Below are 22,893 nucleotides of genomic sequence, written 5' to 3'. Positions count from 1 at the left end.
AGCGGCTGAGGGAGCTGGGGTTGTTTAGCCTGGGGAAGAGGAGGCTGAGGGGAGACCTTATTGCTCTCTACAGCTACCTGAAAGGAGGCTGTAGCCAGGTGGGGGTCGGTCTCTTCTCCCAATTAACAAGCGATAGGACGAGAGGAAACGGCCTCAAGCTGCGCCAGGGGAGGTTTAGGTTGGATATTAGGAAAAACTTCTTCACTGAGAGGGTGGTCAGGCATTGGAACAGGCTGCCCAGGGAAGTGGTTGAGTCTCCATCCCTGGAGGTATTTAAAGAACGGATAGATATGGTGCTTGAAGACATGGTATAGATGCACTTGGCAGTGATAGGTTGACGGTTGGACTCGATGATCTTAAGGGTCTTTTCCAGCCTTGATGATTCTATGATTCTATGATGAGAAGATTGCAGAGTTTGCATAAGTTTGTGTAACTACATAGTTGGCATGTGCCAAAGTGTGAGAAACAAAACACTTATCCTTGCTCTTAAGAGTTAAATAATAAAAGACAAAGAGATAAAGTGATGGTAGTCTTCACTTCAGTGATACTACTGTAAATATGATTATATCGTAGCAGGAATCATAAACCTCTGTATTTTAGAGGAAACAACTGGCAAAAGAGAAGTATGAGTATCATACAAACAACAGAAGATGAAAATGTTTTTTGAAGAAGGGACAGATGTCTTTGGTGTATAGGAAGAAGAGAGGAAAGCACAAATCAAAAGATGGAATAAGACAGTCTGGCCTATGGCTACATTGGTCCATAATTTGACAGCAACTCATGTAGTGCCTTAAACCGTTTCTAGATTGGCTATGTTGGTTACCAGTAACAGTACCATCCCAGCATTGTGGAGTTTATGTTCCCCAAACCCATATATATTAAGGTGATAGTAGTGGCTATATTTGCAAATAGCTGTGCGTCTGTATGAGCTGAATTCATTGTTTTATCTGTGATATAGACATAGCAAAAAGAAGCATTAGAATGAAGAGAGTGGATGAAGTCCAGGCAGTGACTCGGTAAATGTCAAGATGAAAGAGCAGATATGATAGGTGGCTATTTAAAATTAAATATGAGTGGAATCAGTTCAAAGTTTCTCAGCAATTAAGCAAAATTAAATTTCTGTCACTTCAAACAGGATGAGGATGGCAAAATTTAAAATTGTGGTGGCTGTATACCTGGGAATCAGTGAGAAGTTTTGGAGTGCTAGGCAAAAATTTCAGGGGAGCTCTGTGAGAGAGTTTGGCAAAGTTGGTTTTCCTAGCCTGGTGGTAGTATAAAATTTCCTTTTCCTGAGAGTCCCATCTTCTTCAAAGGTACAGGATCTGCAATGAAGGAAGGACCTTGTTGTAGATCATACAGTGACAGGGAAATGAGCTGATTTCAGCTTCATGCTGAACATCTTGGTGGTGACAAATCCAGATGAAACAGACCATGGAGAACGAAGAATTCAGTAAGGGAAACAGTAGGGAAGAGATTATTTTTAAAATCAGCATTGAGGCTATAAAAAAATTTGGAGAGGATCAGTGTGATTCAAAAACGGACGCATTAAAAATGTTATTAGATAGATACGTGAAGTTGAAAGACAAGTAATTATGCTGTTGAGGGTGGTCAAAATACATGTTAAAGGACAAATTGTAAGATCGATAGTGGACTTGATTTTAGTTTCAGGAATCAGTGGGAACCACTAAAAGACACTATCCAGGAGAACAGGAAGGGGAAGATCTTTGCTGAGCATGTACACTTGACAGTTGTGGACAGAGGCTACAGTATGCACTACCCTCCCCTTCCCCAATATTGCATAAATGTATTTGTTGTTTTCCTTGAAAACTTGTAGCCTTCCTTGCAAAACTTAGACACAATTCTTTATTTCATCAGTGACATTACTGATTCTAATAATAATGGCATTTGTTTTAAATTATGTTTCTTTTTTTTTAATCTATGAAATTATATTTTTATGCTTAGATGGAAGCTGTATTGAGGCAAGGACTTACCATGTTGACTTGGTCATCTGTGACACTGGAAAGTTTCTTTCAAGAAGCTGATCAAGTTCTGTATATATTTAAACAATTTTTGAAAAAGGTATACACTTGATCACTATATAAATGAAATGACAGTTTATAGAAATTATTTCCAGTACATGGCTCTTCATACTGGAAATTAATCTGTACTTATTTTTGTACTACTTGAAATACATAGAAATTTTGTTTACTTATTAAAGTATGTTCTTTTTTTGAAGAATGACATACTCAATGATTCTCTCCCATTAATACCCTCAAATGTTTGATCTTTGCTTCTGTTCTTGCAGTAGAATATACTTCCACTTGGTGTCCTCAGATTCTGTGACTACCAATCTGCTTTTCAGAGTCAACCTCTGCTTCTCTTTGAGTGCTTGTCCATGAGTGCAGTTGCACACAAGATACCTCCATGTAAACATTGTCCAGCAGAGAACTTCTTAGCGTTAACTGTATTCATAGCAGGCATGCTGTGAAACTGTCTCCTCTTTGTGCAGTGCATAAAATAATGAAGGGGACCATGCTTTTCCCTCACAGATCTCTGCATGCTGACTGAGTCTGTGCTTTTTTCCTCTCAGTGTTTGCCACGTAACTTCTGGATTCTTTTGATTCTTGAGGACCTGTATTGGTTCTTTTTTCTTCTCAAGACTTTACCTTGATAGTCAGATCATACTTCTGGCTTGATGGTTGAAGTGTATGACTATGATCTCTTCTACCAATATCATAAATTTTGTCTCCTGTGGTAGGAGATTGTTAGTCACTGGTGGGTATATCCACTTACTTTTCTATATGGCAGAAAAACATAATTATGATCAAGCGCTCTGTTTGCCACTGAAACCAAAGCTGAAAAGAAGATTGACTATGTAAGAAATTAACGGTTCTCTGAGCCTGAGTATATCTGAAATAACCATTTCTTTTGTAGGTAAACTCTATTTTCCTTAAATATGTAGGTTGTGTGACTATATTTAGCCATTGTAAATATCCCCTAAGTCACCATAACTCATGAGGCTTTTCTGTGCTTCCTTTTTTCTCTGCTTCTGTCATCTTGAGGTCTTTTGTGTAGGTGCTCTTACCCCAGTGTTTTTTTTCTGTTGTGACTCACTTTCTTAGAAGATTTTCTACTATGTAAGGTTCTTGCATTTTCACTGGGTAGAGAGATACAATTTTTTAATTTTCCGTAAAACATTGTATACCTGTTAGAAGTCTCTAAAATAGAATATATTATGCTTTAAAGATAAATGTACGGTATTAATATGATTTTCTCTTTTTAGGTTAATGATTTAAGTGAAGTGCGGATTGATTTAATATTAAAAGAAATATCAAATACTCTTTTAATTCTATTACCAGTAGATGGTTCTATCAAAGTAGAGGATATGTTGACCTGCAATGAGGTGCGTGCCACTTTACATCTTCAAACTTGAATTCTTGAGCATGTTAGAAACAATGCCTTAGTGAATTAATATAAAACTAGAAAAGAATTCTTCTCACTGTAGAAATACAGAACTTTTTTTTTTAATTAAAATATTTTGGTTAAAATACTTTATATGAAGATAAATTGGTTCTTAGGTATTTGAGATACTTAAAGCTGTAGTATTTCATAGATAATTTTTATTTATTTAACTGCTTCACAATTAGATGAGATTTTTTTTTTTTGGTATGAAGATGCTTGGACATATGCAGCCTTTTTTTTTTTTTTCTCTCTGTTTTTTCTAAACTGTTTTTTTTAAAGGAGAAGGCAAAAAATACTTTCCAACAAATATATTTGAGAATTTGAAAGTTTTCTTGATCCCAAATGAGGCTAAAAATGTATTTAGTTAGTTAATAGTGCAAGTAAATAAAATTGTTAAGGACAGTTGAAAGAGTATTTGGGTGATTTCAGATTCAGAATATGACCTCCCTTCAATATTCAGGGTTTTCTTCTGGCCCTTAAAAATACCATTGCATTTCAAAAATGGAAATGTAAAAAAAAGCATTAAAATTAAAAATATAGTGATAATATAACAGAAGATCTTTATAATTTGAGTAAAGATTTTGGGTTTGGTTTCTCAGTTTTCTTTTAACAATGTTGCTGTTTCATTGAAATAGTCTCAGTCTGAAGAATGCAATATTCAGGGAAATGTTCTGGCTCTCCATGAAGAGGAACAGTAATAAGATAATCAGTGATACTAAGATAATTCATTGATATTTTTATTTAACAGACTTACACTAAAGAATGTGCTGAGTTATTGAACCACAAAAGCATGCAGATTGAAGATGCTGTTCAAGAACTAATATCTGTATTTGAAAAGAATTATGAAATTAAACACTCTAAGAAAACCTCAGAAAAACATGCATTACCAGGTAATGTTGATTATTTAAATAAAAATTTCTGTGTCTAGTTCTGTAGATTTAGCTAGTACATATCAAAATTGAATTGTTTTAGCTAATTGTCTTCCGACTTCTCCCTCCGTCTACAGTTTCACAGTTTCATGTGTCACAGTTCTGCCTTCATTTACCACTGTTAAACTAAACCATGAGGCTATGAAATACAGACGTAATTCAGTATTGATGGAGTTTCTAGAACTAAACTCTGTCCTTCTGTTTAGATTACCAAAGTATTTGCTATAGAGGAAGAATGTTATGGTTCCATTTCTTTTAGTCATTCATTATAACTTTTTTTTCCCCTTTATAAGTGAAATACAGTGTTCATCTCAGCTATGTCAGTTATTTGGTACTGTCCCTCTCTTTGTGACTTTTCTGCCACAGTAGAATTGTATCTCAAATACCAGTGCTTTACTGGTTGATCAGTTCAAATTAGTACAGTCAATTGACTATCAACTACTAGTGTACGAGGCTCACAGCTGATCGATATGGCTGGTTCCTACTGCTCTGGGGTGTGTTACGAAGATTTTAGGAGGTCCTGTACCATTATAGGAGAAATAGTTTATAGTTGGAGGAAAATATTCTGTTTTAAGGAAAAATGTATTTTGAGGCTTAATCAATAATGGAGCTCCTTTTCTTACAAAGGACTTTTTCCTTCTGAGTTCAGTTTCCTCCAGGTATAGAGGCATGGTCAGGGTCAATACTCCAGGTAGTTCAATATGATGCAACCAGAAAAACCTTATGAAAAGATACTTCTCTGTATTTTGTTAAATTATTTATATTGATTTTTTTTTTCCTTTTCCAGCTGATATATCCATGTCTGCCTACCTATCTTTAATAACATATTTGTAGTGCTTGATGCTTGTTAGGCTGAGGCTTATAGGCTGGGCTCTTAACCAGATTCCTAGTGTGAAAAAAATGGTGTGAAATAAAACCAATTAGCTGATCCAGGTACTACTAAAATAAAAAACAATACTGTTTTGCCTGTAAAGAGTGGGAACAGCATGCTTCAAAGCAGAACACAATGTTCAGTTCACAAAAAATACATGTTTTTTAAATTTACAGTAAAAGAAAAACATATAGTGTTTGGAAATAATGAAGAGGAGAGAGAAAATACTTCTGCAGCTCTTCGTGGTGATAAAAGCAAGGGCAATGATAAAGAAGATGAGTTTAAAAAGGTATTTTGTGACAAGAAGGGAGATTTTTTTCAGACTGATCAGTTTAGTAAACAGTATCTTGAGTTTTGGTAGTTGGATATCCGTGTTAGAGAAAGATATCACATAGAGATATCAAATGTCATGTAAAAATGATGACATAGCTTCCCTGCAAAGTGAGTTTAAGATGAATTTTAGCTTTCAAAAGTATATTCCATGTTATTCCAGTTACCACCTTTATTAAACAAATTCTCGACATGTGAGTGGTAACTGTAAAAGTTTGGAGATAATATTGTGCCTAAGCTGTAACAGAGGCTTTCCTTCTTGGGTGGGCAGAAACATTCATCCTTTCTATTCTCTTCCAACTTCACCAAAAAAAGATCACCTTCCTTTGTACTTTTTCCTTGAAGAATACAATCTCTTCATATTCAGCAGAGAAGGGAAGTGGAAGTAGAGAACAAAGACTCACAAACTTGCAAGTACAGATGCAATAATGTTGCAAGGTTGCATTCTGTTGTTTTGTGCTAGTGATCATTACACGTTGCTGTATGTTTATGTTCTTCTTAATCCAGTACAGTCAGATTTTACTGTATTTGTCTCTTATTTGAAAATGGTACATATGCACCAATATTCTTGTATAATTCATGGTGTTTGTTTTTTAATATGGAGAGCTTTTCTGAAGGAGTGTGAGACTTCAGCCATATCTCAGTATTCTGTCTCTGAATAAGAAAAATTGAGTTTCGTCAGATGCTATATTCTCCTTTTCACGCAGCTTTTACTTATTTCCTTACAAGCTATTTTTCCCCCAACTTCTCCCCTTGTGTTTCTCATGTAGCTTACAGCATAAATTCCTTCAGACAAGAACTAATACATGTGTCTTAAAACCTTTTGAAATAATCTTCGGGTTCCTGTCTGAATGCAATACTAAATAATGTATGTTTTACTTATTACAGAAATGTAAAGAGATGGTTTCCTATTTCAGTCACCAGCTGCTAGACAGCCTCCAGAAAGCCACCCGACTGTCTTTGGATAGTCTTAAAAAAAGAATATTTGTTTCCAAGTAAGTTGCAAACAAAAGATTCCTTCAATAGTATTATCAGAACAAAGTTATTTCTGTTTTAATATAATAATACAAATATACACATGTGTAATGATACTTACACATGCATCATTAGTCAAACAGTTCCAGACCTCTTGGCCCTTTTAGCTCAAGCAAAACCTAGAGAGCATCCACTTTTTGTTGCAGTGATGCTTTGGGCCCACACTTTTCTTTTATGCTTTATTTCTTTATGTTGTAAGTTATAGTCTAAGCACTTTGTTTTGTGCAGAAAATGAAGTTTATTTTTACTGTTGTTTCCCCTCTGCCTGTACCCTTTTGGTTTTATTCCCATCTATTTCCCTTGGGATTGCTTTCAAGATGCTGTTAGTACAATTTGTTGTCCAACACAAATGACTAGAACTTAAACGACCATTCTAGGTCATATATGTCAGCGTGCCCATATGTTCATCTAATTTCAGATTGGGTCATGTATTTATCATTTTGCACTAGGTTGTCATCTTTGAAACTTTTTTCTGTTCTGTTGAATATTTATGTAAAATGTAATGAGGCAACTTTTACTCTTGATAGCTTGTTGCATGAAATGGTCAGTAAAACCTTCTTATGCCCTAATCAAAACACTGGCAGAGTTCCATCATTCTTAAACGGAGAGATTAAAATCCAGAATCAGAAAATATTCTGAATAAAAAATTCTGAAAGCAATGGCTAGATCCAAGGTAACTTTTGTGTGAATGATGAACTCTGGCTGTTACTTTTACCCTTTAAACAAGAAGCTTCTGTAAGTTTGTCAAGTAGTTCATAACTGAATGTGAAAATTCTCCATGAGGGTTTGCCCAAAAAAGCTAGCTCAAGATTATATTTCTAAGATAATTTGAGGGGCTTTCATGGTGAAGTATTTATGACATGTTTCAAAATTATTTTCAGCAAAACTACATTTGGGAGAACAAAGTTTTCTGTTCGTCCAAGCAAATCTGAAGAGGTAGCTTTTCTACAAGCAGAAGTACACCTTGCTATTCCCAATGTAGTAAGTTATGTGGCATATAGCTAAGGTAAAATACACTGTCTTATAGTGATCTCTGCATTTGCTCCAGCGCAGGATGTGTGCACACTTCTACTGAACCAGCATCCATTCCAAAGGAGAACAGTTGCTTAGGCCTTTCAGTGCACTGAGAGCACTGATGAAATGTGCTCACAGTCCCAGCGTTCCTGGTTTCTTAGTGGTACTTGCAGAACCTGGCCTTTTATTGTTCCTGTGTGTTTCAACAATTATACTGCAATCTGTTCATCAGCATTCTTTGGAGAATGATTACAGTTCTCCTTCACGTGTAGCAGTTCCATTGCTGGAATAGATCTTTCATGTTTGTTGTTTATTTTAACTGGTTTGTTCCTTCTGTGATTTAAATCCTTTGTTGAAAAAAATAATGAACATTATCTTTGCTCAGTTTGGCTTTAGTCATCTCAATAGGAAGTAAGATGACCAGAAAGAAAAACACTGAACAAAACCGAGAAGATTCAAAACCAGTAAAAGAACTGTAGATTTTGGTGTGCAGAGAACAAAAAAGCAGCTTGATTGCAAAGAACTAATAAATGCATTTGTTTTCCTTTTGTAGAATAAGATAACTCTGTGTCAGCAATATGTATGGTATTCTATTTTATATATGAGAAGGTAACAATATTATCCCATTGTCTTACAAAGATTAAAAGTTTTGTATTCATGAAAGTATAATGAAAGAAAGGTTCTGTTCTAAGGTGATATTCCTTTGACATTGAACCTGTGTTCATATTGGCATTCTGTTGTACATTCACACTGTGTGTGTACACATGATATATAAGATCTGCCAAAGTGTAGAATTTTTACCTTGTTGATATCTGTATAAGCATAAAGCCCCAAACTCCGCCCACTGCGGAGGGAAGTGCATCTATCTTTCTTTCAAGTCCTCTGGAATGCTTGGCTGATCCAGGGCAGTAATCAAGTAATGCTGGGTAAAATACCACTTTGCTAATGCTAATAGGATTTTGCAAGATCCTTGTTTTTATGCATACAACTGCTCAATATGTGAAATTGATCTATAAAACATCAGAGTCACTTTTAAGCAATTTATGTCCCAGTTCTGAACTGCTCCTGTGGATGATTTCATCATTTCAAAATAATGGCTTGCACATGAAAGCTATAAGATGATGTTCTAAGGACTATATTTGAGGATTGAGTGTATCCCAAGACTGATCTTTCTTCTTAAGTTTAACAAGAAATACTGTTTTTCTATTCTTTCCTGGATCACTCTCAGATAGGTTATTTCTCCTGCTCAGTATTTTGGAGAAACTGATATATGCCTTTACTCCACCTTATCCTACATAGAATTATTTTCAAACAAGGACAGGACAAAGTCACAATTAGAATTATTGCTGCCAATACAGTCCAAAAAGTTTTGGGTTTGGGACTTTATGGCTGTCCGTATACTACTAAATAAAACAGGCTAGAGGCTGTTCTTTGACCTCAAAGTGAGCTGACCTGAAATGGTGTGTATCTACAGTAGTAGATGCTTTTCTTCCTGAATCCAGGAGTCTGCATTTAAACTGTGTGCTAGGAATAGCCCCTGTCATTTTTTATGCACCAAACTGTGTCTGAATTTTTTCTGGCATCATCCCAAACTATGCTAAGGGAGCATACTAGCATTTATACAGTGTAGATGATGGCAGACCAGAGCCTGTGTTTTAACCCTATTCTGTTTGCTAGTTGTTCTTGATTCAGATCAGGAATCCTTGTTTTCCTTTCAGTTCTTTTTATCATATACTCTGGTAGTTGAATATGAGTTCTCTTCCTTTTCTGACTGGGGTATTGGATTGCTCTCAGAATTATGATGCAAAATCCTTGCCAAATATATAAGTTGAGATCTCCAGGGCTACTGCATGGAGTTCCATTAATTTACTAAACGCTGTGCTCTTGCAAAAGTTTTTGAGGTAATGCTTTTTTTTGGGGGGGTTGGGATAAAAAAAAATTCAGTATTTATTCAACAAGGACCTTTGACACTTTGATCCAGGTGATTTTGTTTGCCTGGAGTTACCCACAGCGTGAATATACGTATAGATAAGCACTTAGAAGGAGATCTTATATAGCTGTAAATCTTTAAAATGAGCTGTCTGCACATATTTTTATGACCATCCCTCTTACAACTCACTCTCACAGAATTTAGGATCCAGTGGTTAAGAGCAACAGAGAGGAGGATCTTGGCCTGCAATTTTTAGTGCTTTATGATTCTAGAATGAAGGAAACAAGGCTTGTAATGTATTCCCACACACTAGAAAAAGTCATTATAAAAAAGCTGTTTAAAATGTTGTAGGAATTGTAAAAAACCCAATAAATCTATCTACTTACACACTTGCTTGTCATTTTGCCCACAGTATGGCTGCACAAATAGATAGCAGGTCAGTCCAGTATGTTTCATTTCTTTAGAGGCAGTTCTGAGTCAGACAAAAATCTTAAAGTTACATTTTCCATCTTCTCTTCTGGGGCAAGTTCCACAATTCACTATGAGTGGAGTAAAACTGAGGTCTTAGAAAATGACAATCAATCAATCAATTGCATTTATTTCAACAATATTTCAACTGTTTTAAATAGGTAATGGTTCCTAGTTTAGACGATATACAGCAAGCCATCAATCGCATGTTTCAGTTAATATTGGAAGTAAGTCGTGGAGTTGCTCAGTGGGGACAGAGACATTTGCAAAAATCTAGTTTAAGAGCAGAATCAGGCACACAGCAAGTATCTCCAGCAGGCTTTGGATCACCAGGAAAAATAGCCAAAAAAGGGGAAAGTAAGTATTTTTTTTTTTTTTTACTTCAAATTTTTACTTTAATAAAAACACCATATATAAATATTTATGAATAAGCTCACTTTTCTTCAAAGAGGCCAACTGTGGATTATCTTGATTTGATTTGTTGAGTTTATTTTGATTTAATTACCTGTATTTTTGAGAAATAGCTTTTCAGGCTTACGTGTGCACTAGAACTCTGAGAAACAGTAAGTAAAAAAATCTTGGAATAATTGCTAGATTCTGAATCTCCTATTTTATTTGAGGCGAAGTAAGCTTGTTAATTTATCTTTTTACCTACTTACTATGGAATGTAGCCATAATGATATAGTTGAAACCACAAACAATTATTGTAGACTAGCTCTCACTGGAATATTGAAATAGAACAAGAGCTAGTTTAATAATTAGATCTCAGTAAAGTTTTTAATTGCTGTCTATATTCCTAGAATGGATTATAAAACACTTCAAGTGTTTGTTCATGTGAATATTCAGACTGTAGATAGACCTGCATCCATTTTAGTCAGATACTTTTTTCCTTAATATTTTTTCTAAGCATCTCTCCATATGCTTTGCAAGCATCCACAAAAGCCCAAATATATTTTTACCATCCAGTTCTCTTAGCTGCTTGGCTGAGCCAGTGATCTGCAATACAGTTGTATCTTTGTGGTGATTCCTTTGGAAAGTCTTTAACATCTTGGAAAGTTTTTCTTTTTGATAGTCCAGAGCTGGGACTTTATTCTTCTACTAATGTGCTTTGTATGATTTTAACCTTTTTAATGGGCATCAAGCAGGGTAGCAGGAGACTGTCCTCATCAGACAGTCATAGCCTTTTCCTCTGCTGTGTCAAAATGTAACATGAGCAAGTAACCATTTTCATCACCTTTAAACTACTCAACAGCAACACCTGCAGGTGTATGTTCATGTTTGACCAATGAGATCTGTGGAGTACACTGGCAAGGATGGACCAATGTGAGACTTTGTTTCTAGTGACCAGATCCCTGAAAAGGTCTTCAGACTAAAAGAGAACTTGGAGTTGCATTAAATCCCCCCATGAAACAATGATGTGTGGTGGGAAGAGTGGATTTTTCTTCTCCATTCTCTTAAATCTTCTTCAAAATGCTCAGGCATTGTTATGACAGAAGGGGCTCATTAGATCTCAGGGATATCAGTGTCTATATTGGCCCTCATTGTCTCAGCAATTCATCAAAGATGAAGGAGGGACATGATAAATTTCATTTAATTTCCTTCTATTTGAGCTTGCTTGTAGTTCTTAAAGGAGAACCCCTGGTTCAACATCAACAATGTAACTGGAGCAGCAGCTACCAGTGTCTAAACTGCCTTTGAAAGCATATTTGGAGGCAAGAGGTTTAGGAAAATCTCTAGATTGTCCTTTCTCTTGTTTTTTATTATTTTCTTTTTTCATTTTTTCTTTTTTTTTTCTTCTTCATTCAGTTCTATCCTCTTTCAGACAAGACTCAAAAGCCTATGATATTAGCAGTTTGTAAGACAAGTGCAGCTCCAAAACATGACAAACTTTATTTGTGCGCTCATTAATATGTGACTTGGCAAAGTTTCACATCTATTTTGAAACCACTGAATAGAATAACAAGAAGTTATTTATTTGAAGCATGTTAGAGTTCAAGAAACTTACACTGTTTTGAAGGGTTTATACAATTAAAATCTTTAATTATATGATTTTTTAAAAAAAATAAAATAACACAGAATGTTTATGAGGCCTTGTCATGTTCTAGTTACAATTAAATTACAGTGGAAAAAAATGAAATTTGTGAATTAAGATGACTATTTTCTTTCCATTTGGAAACATTCACTCTAGATTGAATTTGCTGTAGCTGTATAGAGCCCGGCCTGAACTAGCACTTAGTACTTTCATATTAAGCAGTCAGACAGACATTTGAAGAAGGATATTCAGCCTTACTGAACAGCATCATTGCTTAACTTGGCATGCATAGGTTTAGAAGAGAACTCTAACCAGACTTTTAATGGTTTATTCATTTACATATAATTTTATTTTACAGAAGGAGTTGAAGATATTGTGATTGTCAGAAAGCTAAGAAATTTTTACTCAGGGGTTGCAGAACATGAAGATATTTCTAAACTAGTTGTGCTCCTCTCTTCTTCTGTGAATTCTATAAGAGAAGTAGCTAGTGAAGTTCTGCAGGACTTTCAGAAATATAAGGTGCTGTGGACAGAAGATAGAGATGCCAAAATTCAGGTGACTTTAATGATGATTACCTACAGGACAGTTCTTCATTAATCTTATCTTTTGAAATCAAACACTGAGGAAAAAAATCAAGGAAAGAGATGTAGAAAACATATTAACAGCTGAATTCTTATTTTGTCTTTCAGTAGTAATAGTAGCATATTTCCTAAGCAGAAGTAATAGCATGCTACCTAATTATTTGTGTTGGGGTTTGGGTTTTCCTGCTTCTGTGCCATTCTAGATACTGATAAACTGGTCCTTGTTTTAATTTTTGTTTGTGGAACTCTGGATTTTAGGCCACAAGAAACTACCCCAGTCTGACATGAGGTATACCATGACCCATAGAAATTCCTACAGGATTAGTGCTGATAATTGTGCACTTTTCTCTATGGAAAGCATTTATTTTGAGCATAATACATATTTTTATTCACCACCCTTCCTGTAGTTATTTTAAGAGGCGAGTTCTGCATTCTCTATTCCAGTAAGACTCCTGTATTCAATTCTTGGTTGTTTGAACTCTAAGTTGAATCCTCAAGTGTGGTAGAAAAATTTAGTGTCTACTATAGCAAGAAAAAGTTAGTTTCCAGGAACTGGAGGTCTCTGGGACTTCTGCTTCAGAATATTTCACACTGTCCTTCTACAAGAGAGTTTTAATTTAGAGTTTGAATTTAGAGGTTCAGTAGAAGAAAGTTGGATTCTATATCTACTTTATCTAACCTTGGCTTAATTGAGTTTTCTATTCTTTTCTGTTTAATAGACTACATTATATACACATAGATCTGTGAATATCACATCACCTTGTTTTACTACAGGAGCACTGGTATCTTTCGAGTGTCACAATGCAAGTTGTGTGGTTTATGTGGGCTAAAAAACTCCACTTTATATGCAAAGCCGAGAATTTACTATTAGTCTAATTAAAATTTTAAGTCTAATCAAATAAATGTTATTAATTTGATCTAGTTACTACTGAAGAAAAGAATACTGCTACAGACAACGCCTCAATAATAATGCAGTTAAATTTTATACACACATGCCCTAGTTTCTACATTCTTTCTTTAGCATTATGCTAACCCTTCCACTGCCTGTCTGGGTACTGTCGGACAAAAGAACAGAAATGGGAAACAGCTTTCAACATTTGTTACTTGCCCATGCAATGTAGGCATATTGAATACAGCTCTTGTGTAACATTTCTGAAATGCAGCTTTTCAGAATCTCAGAACTTTCCTACACTTGAGTTCTGCTCATGGAACTACTTTGAAAATGTGTTTTATTGTGATTGTTTCACATGTAACTGGGCTAATGGTGTACTCTTTCTGTAAGTGCAGGCATGTATTTTTTGATCTCTGTTTCCTCACCTGTTTTCACAAAACCAGTAGGCACTCAATGTGTCTTGGATATCTGTTTCTCTGTTAAATTTGATTGGAATTTACCAACAAGCTTGAGAGTTACTGACAGAGAAACTGATAAACATGAACACCTCATCACATGCATGTTACTATGTTAGCAAGGCTACAGAAGGCTAAAACCAGGTATAATATTGGTATACATTTTTATTAATTCCTGAAAAACTGTTGCCACTTGTTTTACCAAAAATATGAAAAAGGACATTTGTTGATTGACATTTTAAACTACACACAGGAATTTTTGGCTAGCTGTCCATCTCTGACTGAAATTAAAGAAGAAATACTTCACTATGCTATGCTTGAGCAAGAGATGGAAGATTTAAAACCCATTATTCTTCTTGGTCCAATTGAATTGCATACAGGTATGACATTTTCTTATCTTTGTGTGTACAGTAAGATAATGAATATAATAGTCATGTTATTTGGTTTATTCTCTGAAATAAATGCTTAAAATATGAATAGAAATTACTGAAGAGACCTCCCTGATTGATCAGCTGGCGTTCACTCAGACCCTTCTAAGAAATCTGACTTGAAAAAAACCTCCATTCCCTTTGCCGTCTCCTCTTTGGAGTGGTGAAATTAAATTCTATTGTGGCTATGAAGTTATCATGGAGGCTTGCTAAAGAGTTAATGAATGTGTGTTGACGCTGATTTGATCATCCCTGGCACTCCTCTCTGGCACCAGGTCAGCCAGTGATTATAAAGAGCATCGGAAGCATAAATCACCTTCTTTGGTATTGGTGCAAGACTAGCACATAGCTGCATTAGCTTCTTTTTCACTACTAGTGTTTCAGCAGGAGATATGGCTGCCTAGCCATTCCCATGTTTAACATCCACACCTCTCAGAATATCATGTGTTTTCCTGTCTACCTCTAGTGTCTTTAAAGATAGAGAAGCTGGCATCAAGACCTGATGTTGAAATGTGTTCCCCCACACAGCATGTGTTCCCTCAGTTCTATACAGCATGGTGCCTCAGTACCTGGCCTTCTGTGGCCCTGACAACTTTGGTACTCATTGATCATGTTACTCTGAAGAACAGTCAGGTGTGGAAAAATGTATTCTCTCCAGACAACTGCTTGCTGAAGAATTAAGCCGTTTGTGCTATGACAAAGAAGCAAGGATTTCAATGGCATTTATCCCTCTCACCTTGCAGATTATTATGTAGCTGACATGTCTTCTCTGGACCAGTGCCACTGTTTTTTTTTGTTTTTTGGGTTTTTTGTTTGTTTGTTTGTTTGTTTCCCCCCGCTTTCTGTGACAGATGTTATCATGGTTGCTGTCTAGGGAAAGGTAGTAAATGTATTCCTTTCCAAATACCAGTGTGGCCATGTTTCTAATGAGCAACCCCCATCTTCTGAGAGATTAGTTATCAGATTGAGAAATCATCCCTGTACAATTTGTCTTCCTCATACATCAGAGAAGAGAGAAGCTGCACAATTTGATGCCTAGAGTTCATTTCAGGATCTTGGTGGCATGTTATCCCTAGCTTGCTTTCAGTGAATAAGCAAAATTGTCAAACTGCCAACTGCATATCCTCATCCAGTTCCTGGATGCAACTTCTTATTAATGAAACCACTTTGGAGCCAATTAATTCACTCTGGAAAATTCTTGCAGTCTATTATTCTGTGACCAAGAGTGATAAGAAGCAGTGTATCCAAAAGAATATGGATTTTGTTAATGATCACACTACTCCCTCATCTGTGACCACTGTATCAGAGGGAGCCAAGCCCTCTAGGTTCAAGAACAAGGATATTAAATGTCTTTATGATCTGGGGAAGGAGGTATTTTTCTTGCACTCACTTTAGGTTTGGGAATTGGTTTATTATCATTTACATATTCTAGCTTCTGGACAGGGTACAGTACTTTTCTTGAATTACCCCTGGCCCTCAGGAATCAGATTTTTAATGCCAATATCCACATTATTAAAGAAGAAACCATAGCTGCTGTAAAATTTGTTTTGTGAGCAGAATGGTTATATGCTGTTAGTATCTTTCACCAGAGTACAAAATGTTGCCTATTAAAATCCTAATTTATTTTGATAAGTTAGAGTGCAAATGATTGGCTTTTCTGTCTCTTCAGTGTTGGTTTGTGTTTATATATTAACTGCATATGATATGATGTGACACCTTACAGTATTAGTTGTGAAGTATTCCGAATCCCAATATTGGAATCCCAAGATACCATTTCCTCAATGGGTATAGACCATTTAAATATCACTGATCTTTATACATTTGTTTAATATATAGCAAAAGTATTCTCTGAGAATCTACACTAATAAGTAGGCATTTTTCTTCTTTATTCATCTTCTCTGTGTTCTATTAGATAAGCTTACCAATATGTTTTACAGATATCATAATATACAATAAAGCAACAGAAATACATTTAAGTATAGTTGAAATTGTTTTGAAACTTAAAACTTTAAAATGCAGTAATTGGATGCCTGTCTGCTTTTCCTAATTGCTGTTAAAGAACTATATGTGATGATATGGTTTTTTTTTTTACAGAAAAAAATTAGGATGTAGATTGAATAATTTTTTTTTTTTTTTTTTTTTTTTTTTTTTTTTTTTAAAACAGGACCACTGAAAATAGCTTTAGCAACTGAAGCCAAAGCCTGGAAGATACTCCTCTGTCGTTATTTAAATGAGGAATATAAAAAAAAAATGACAGACATGATGTCATTCATAACTGAATATTTAAAGAAATTGTCTCGACCTCTGTGTGACTTAGATGATGTCAGATTTGCAATGGAAGCTTTATCTATCATACGTGATAATAAAATACAAATGGATATGACTCTGGGACCTATTGAAGTAAGATGACTTTTAATTTTTTATCTTGATTAAAATGATATTATATAATAGGGGTCACAAGATAAACTGAGAACCCAAACAAGTTTACTGTCCTGAAGGATCTAGGCTGAAGATGGGAAACAAAGTAATATTTTTGTTGTTATTTTTATTATAAATTATGAATCAGTATTAGATACTTTGCTAGATACTGTATGAATCCAGAACAGAAAAAAATATTCTCTCTCAAATAAATTATAATATAAATACAATCTAGGAGACAACATGCAGAAATAAGCAGATGAGAGCACAAGAGAAAGGAGCAATACTGTCCCTTTTGCTGTGTGCTTTTCCATTAGCCTTAATTGTTTTCCTAACTTTTCTTGTATCTATAAACAAACATCTTGATCATCTAACCCCTTTAAATATAACCAGAATATATTCATGGAGCCACGCATCATTGTATGCTGTCAGAAACTTGCAGCATTCTTTTAGTTTTCCCTATGAGAAAGAACCTAAATTAAGCTCATTAAGTTTTATATATACTTGGTATTTATTATCACACTCTGAGTCAGCTTAGTAGAACACGTTTTACATTTTCATCCACCTTTTGGAGAAGAAATTGTGTTGCTGTATAGTAACATTTTCTTTCTTGAAGACTGTTTTATTAACATGATACCAGAAAGGACTTTCAGTGGATTGTCATCACTTTGGCTAGTTTTATGTTAAGAAAATTAGTTTTGTCTTAGTAGTTTATGTGGTGGTTTGTAAGCCAGGAATGGTACAGAGACTATTTGAAGGCAAATATAACCAGTTCTGTGATGCAAAAAAGGCAGAGGTTAAACAAGTAAAGGAAGAACCTGAACAATAATTTCAATGTTTAAAGTAATATTCAGATCTACTAAATGTTATTTCTTAGTCTGATTGTCTTCAGGCTGAAGATATGGACATGATAATCATACCCATAGATGTTAAATAAAACAAGCAAGAGGAACCGAGTCCAGCACTGTCTATTTGCTAGGTTTTACATGTGTAGGAAATGATGCAAAATTTGTAAATAAATAAATGAAAGATATTACAAAATTATGACGTACTAACATTGCTTGTTTATTTATACCTGCTTCTCGCACTTTAAGATGAATACTAGGATAAAGGTTCTTTCCCAAACCACTTATATTCTATATAGCTTGCAAACATTTGCTCCCTTTCTATATCAATGTAATGAGTTCCATTAATATCAGCAGGGCTAGTCATGTTAACAAGTCACACTTAGATCTTTTTTTCATGAGCTGTCCTTAAATAATGAAAGAATAGAGAGCTGATAAAATCAAGAAGTGAATATAGAACAATGGCAACTGATCACTAATTTCAATGTTTTGTCTTGTTTTCTTGGTGGATTTAATTAGAACTTTGTTCATGGGGTGATTAGGCATTATATTTCTTACTAGAACGCGATTAAAGGAAAGAGGGCTTGATGTAAAGAAAAGTAGGACACGAAGGGGATTGAGCATAGTCAATGTGGATTTATCAAGGGAAAATCATGCCTGACCAACCTGATAGCCTTCTACAATGACATGACTAGGGAACAAGGGGAGACTAGTGGATATTGTGACGGTACCAAGGCTTTTGACACTGTCTCCTATAATATCCTCATTGACAACCTGATGAAGTGTGAACAGCGAGTTGGATCCAAAACTGTCAAGCTCAAAGGATTGTGATCAGTGGCACAAAATCTGGTTAGTGGCCAAAAAGTAGCAGTGTACCCCAGTGGTCCATACTGGGTCCGGTACTGTGTACCTGGAGGATGGGGCGGAGTGCACCCTCATCAAGTTTCCAGATGACACAAAACTGGGAGGAGTGTCTGATACACCAGATCGTTGTGCTGCCTTTCAGAGGGACCTGGATGGAGATATGGGCTCACAGGAACGTCATGAAGTTCAACAAAGGGAGATGCCAGGTCCTGCTCCAGGAGTTGAATAACCCTAGGCACCACTGCAGGCTGGGTAGAAAGTAGCTTTGTAGAAAAAGAACTGAGTTTCTTGGTGTACATCAAGTTGAACATGAGCCAGCAATGTACCCTTGCAGCAAAGAAGGTTAAGGGTATCCTGGGCTGTATTAGGAGTTGTGTTGCCAGCAGCTTAAGGGAGGTGATCCCCTCTACTCTGGGGTATGAAAATTATCTGGAGTGCTGTGTCCAGTTCTGGGCTTCCCAATGCAAGAGAGACATGGACATACTGGAGTGAGTTCAACAGAAGCTGATTAAGCAATTGGAGAATCTGACATATGAAGAGAGGCTGAGAGAGCTGAGAATATTCTGGAGAAGGAAGGTGCAGGGGGTATTTTATCAATGTGCCTAAGTACCTGATGGGTGCTAGGAAGGAAGAGGGAACCAGACTCTTCTCAGTGGCAGCCAGTAACAGGACAAGAGGCAATGGGCATGAATTGAAATACAGTAAATTCCATTTAAACCAAATAAAAATTTACTCTGAGGGTGCTCAAACACTGGAACAGATTGCCCAGAGGGGTTGTGGACTCTCCATCCTTGAAGATATTCAAAACCTGACTGGACATGGTCCTGGGCAACCCGATTTAGTGACCCTGCTCTGAGCGGCGGGGTTGGACTAGGCAATCTCCAGAGGCCCCTTTCAACCTCAGTGGTTCAGTCTACACCTCTCTCAGAAGGTGAGCAGGAGAGAATTGTAAGTGTAGATATCTGCATGGAATAAACAACTGTGTTTATCAGCCATCACAAACTGCACAGAATACAAGTCGTAGGTCAAAGGAGCATCTAACATAATGCACACTGCTGTTTGTCTTCATCAGCAAATCTTTTGCCTACCTGTTGGGAAACTAAAGAATACGAAAATGATTTCATTTTTAAATAATGCCCTGTGTGTAGGAGGAGGATAATAAAGCAGAAGTTATGCAAACAAATTGCAAATGAGAACAAGCGATAAGAAAGTTCATTCTGTAACAGAGACATATGCAGGCATTTGATAGTTTGGCAAACATATAGTAATAAATATTTTATAGATGATATGGCAAAACATTTAAAAATGTGTAGTTTGTGCATAATTATTCAGAATTAAGAAAAAATCATCAAAATCTACATTCGGGTGGAACTGTAGATCAGTGGAATAAAAATACCATTAAGATGATAAAATTTTGTATATTTTCAATGCTAAATTTATTGTGTTTGTATATTTTTTCTAGTATTTCATCCAAGACATCTTTAAAGAAATATTTTTTGCTGTTGTTCCCTAGTTCTTCATTCATCATCCTTATTTAAAAAAAAAATGAATAAATATTTTATGCCTAAATTACATGAACAGATTTTCTTTAAAATCTTTCTTAGAAATTGGATCTATGTTCCTGCAAATGAACTTAAAAGGTTTTATTTTTTCATCTAGGAAGCCTATGCCATTTTAAATACATTTGACATCGAGGTTACAAAAGAGGAATCGGAAGGGGTTGATACACTCAGATATTCTTTCAATAAATTACAGACCAAAGCTGTAAGTATATAAAACTATGTTATTTTCCATTTGTCTTCATGTGCTTTTTTCTGAGTGTAAATGACAGTGTGGGACCAATTGTCACTCCACTCTCTCTTCTCAATCTTGGCCTCAGTTGCACACTAGTGTCTATACCTTTGATTAGTGTGTTCATTTTCTAATTTTATTTTTATAGAGCTCTTTAATATTTAAATATTGTAGCTTTTAGATATATGCTTAAAGCCTACAAGAAAATGAGAAATTTATTATGTCTCTCTGCTCTTTCTGCTCTCCTTCATTTCCAGTTTGTCATTACAGTTGTGTCATTCATGTCCAATCAGGAAAATTACTACCCTTAGATTACTTGTTTTTAAGAAGTACATGCTCTGCCCGTGCCCTTACCCCTAAGTGGTGATTGCACATTTACCTTTATGGCTTAGGACCCTCAAAAGGTCAATGTTTATTAACAATTTTCTGTGGTGTAGAAGGTTAGATGGAAATATGTAGATATTTTGTCGGAACAATAAAGTTAGATCCTGTCCCACAGATTAATCACTCTGAAAAGGGCTAAAAGAACTCAAGACTATATTTTACATTTGCATTTTATGGTTCTTTTTCTCAAGCTTTTGAACAAAGAATAAGAAAGTTGTTAAAGAGAAGGCTGAGCCATCCATGAGGAAGAGGACCCTAACACTTTGGGTTTTGAGATTTTTTTTTTTTAGGGGGAGGGAAGGAAGGAAGAGAATAGGATCTTTTTTTTTCCCCTTTTCTGTGTCCTTTTGTTCCCCCACCCCCTTGAAATGGAACATGTTCACTTAAAGGTGGAGTGGAGATTTTGTTATGGTTTTTGGTTCTTTCTTTTTTCTCTCCACTTTTTGTATGAAAAATTGAACATATAGCACCATAAAAGGAAAAAAAATCTATTTAGCTTCAAATAATTAATTTTTGTTCAGAATTTTAATACTTTTTATTTATAATTTTGGTTTATATATAACCCAAATATCTGTTCCTGATTTTTAAAGAAATAACTTTGATTTTAATCTTTTGTATGTCAGAACAGAGTTCAAGATGAGTTGGTTCAAGTTCAGCCCAAATTTAAGAGTAATTTGCTAGAATCAGTTGCAGTTTTTCAGGAGGATGTGTCAAACTTTGAAATGTCATATGAAACGGTAAATGAATTTAGTAGTTACCTGTAAGACTTGTACTTAGTTTTTCAATATTTTTGGCTTGCACCAGTTGGGTGGCAGAATTTTATTCTGCTGAACTACTGAGTGTTTGATGCCACGGTTGCTAAGCAGTCATCATTGTAGGTCAAACTTTTCAGTATGAAGAAATAGCAGTGCACACAACTCTCTAAGGAAAGAAAAGAATCCCTGGTGGTACAACTTGCCATGAAATCTTAATTTAGAAATTATAGCACATGTTGTGTCATCTTTGCTTACACATCAGCATTAAAAAAGACAGTCTCAGGCCACTCACTGGGTATTTTTTCATCAAAAGAACAAAATATGAAAAATGAAAGTCTAGTCCTATTCAGTTTAATTAAGCTAAAGAATTTTCAATTTCATAAAAGTTATCTTTTCTTAGATTTACCATTGTAACTGTTGCATTACCAAGATACGTAAGTTGATTGGATTTTGACTACCAAAAAAAATACGCATTTTGTGATGACCTGTAAATATACAGTGGTCTTCAGTCACTTTGAGAATTAATAGTCAATTTTGTTAACTGCTTGTTTGAAAGGAAGGACCTATGGTTCCAAATATTCCACCTCAGGAAGCCAGTAACAGGCTACAGATCTTTCAGGTAAGGAAATAAACTGTTGAGTTTCCAAATAATTAAAATTAGATCTGCTATTGCTTATCAAAACAAGTGTAGAAAAAGACACATTTACAATCTTTGGTAAATGTGTCTTGGTGGATATTCTGTGTGGTATTATGTTATCTATACTTTACTTTCTATCAGGCAATGTTTTCCTTAATGTGGAAGGATTGATTGATTGATGTGTAACCCTGCTTCACTCTTGACGTTTTGTGAGCAGAAATTATCAACTTGAAGTAATAAAAACAGTAGAAGAAGGAGGAGTCAAGTACAACAACTCAATAATGACTGAAGAGAAGCCAAGTTACATATCAGTCACATGAGCCAATCTTTTAATCTTTTAAAGAACACATTTTCCATGAGATAATTGTCTTTCAACTCGATATTTGTTTGTTATGAACCTTAGTTCATGGGTCCATAACTAGTTTTTAATCTATTTTTAATCCTTCTTCTTTTCTCTGCAAGTTATAGTAACCTGAAGATTTTTTTCAACAGGACTTTTGTCAGTGTCTTACATATTGTATAGACTCTGTAAAAAGTAAATTCAAAGTTTGTGATAAGCAGTAAGTAAATTAAAACTTATATTATAAATATATTTTCCTTTTTGTCTGTATGAATCCTAATTTTATCAGGCTAACTTTGATGAGCTGTGGAGAAAGTTTATCACATACTCATCTGGTGAACAGTTGTTTGGATTGCCTGTCACAGACTATGAAGTTTTGCATAAAGTCAGGTAACTGTGGAAATACAACTGTCTTAGGTGTTTATTAAGTAT

General features: G+C 35.3%; 1 protein-coding gene across 1 annotated transcript in view; it reads left to right on the top strand.

Annotated features, from left to right (window-relative positions):
- DNAH8 (dynein axonemal heavy chain 8) overlaps nucleotides 1-22,893 on the top strand; it is a gene marked incomplete at its 3' end in the record, with an annotated part of 145,633 nt that overhangs the window by 26,838 nt on the left and 95,902 nt on the right. The window contains exons 19-32 of the mRNA XM_082307343.1: nucleotides 1,963-2,079; nucleotides 3,284-3,403; nucleotides 4,211-4,352; nucleotides 5,439-5,551; nucleotides 6,481-6,587; nucleotides 7,509-7,608; nucleotides 10,201-10,396; nucleotides 12,430-12,626; nucleotides 14,253-14,379; nucleotides 16,592-16,827; nucleotides 20,214-20,318; nucleotides 21,353-21,466; nucleotides 22,041-22,103; nucleotides 22,751-22,851. Coding sequence (XP_082163469.1) covers nucleotides 1,963-2,079; nucleotides 3,284-3,403; nucleotides 4,211-4,352; nucleotides 5,439-5,551; nucleotides 6,481-6,587; nucleotides 7,509-7,608; nucleotides 10,201-10,396; nucleotides 12,430-12,626; nucleotides 14,253-14,379; nucleotides 16,592-16,827; nucleotides 20,214-20,318; nucleotides 21,353-21,466; nucleotides 22,041-22,103; nucleotides 22,751-22,851 — 1,838 coding nt within the window. The remainder of the gene's footprint in view (nucleotides 1-1,962; nucleotides 2,080-3,283; nucleotides 3,404-4,210; nucleotides 4,353-5,438; nucleotides 5,552-6,480; nucleotides 6,588-7,508; nucleotides 7,609-10,200; nucleotides 10,397-12,429; nucleotides 12,627-14,252; nucleotides 14,380-16,591; nucleotides 16,828-20,213; nucleotides 20,319-21,352; nucleotides 21,467-22,040; nucleotides 22,104-22,750; nucleotides 22,852-22,893) is intronic.

The sequence above is a fragment of the Platalea leucorodia genome, assembly GCF_965183815.1.
Source record: "Platalea leucorodia genome assembly, chromosome: 3".
In the NCBI taxonomy this organism is placed as follows: Eukaryota; Metazoa; Chordata; class Aves; order Pelecaniformes; family Threskiornithidae; genus Platalea; species Platalea leucorodia.
Note: the sequence above shows the minus strand (reverse complement) of the source record. Positions and strands in the feature narration are given on the sequence as shown.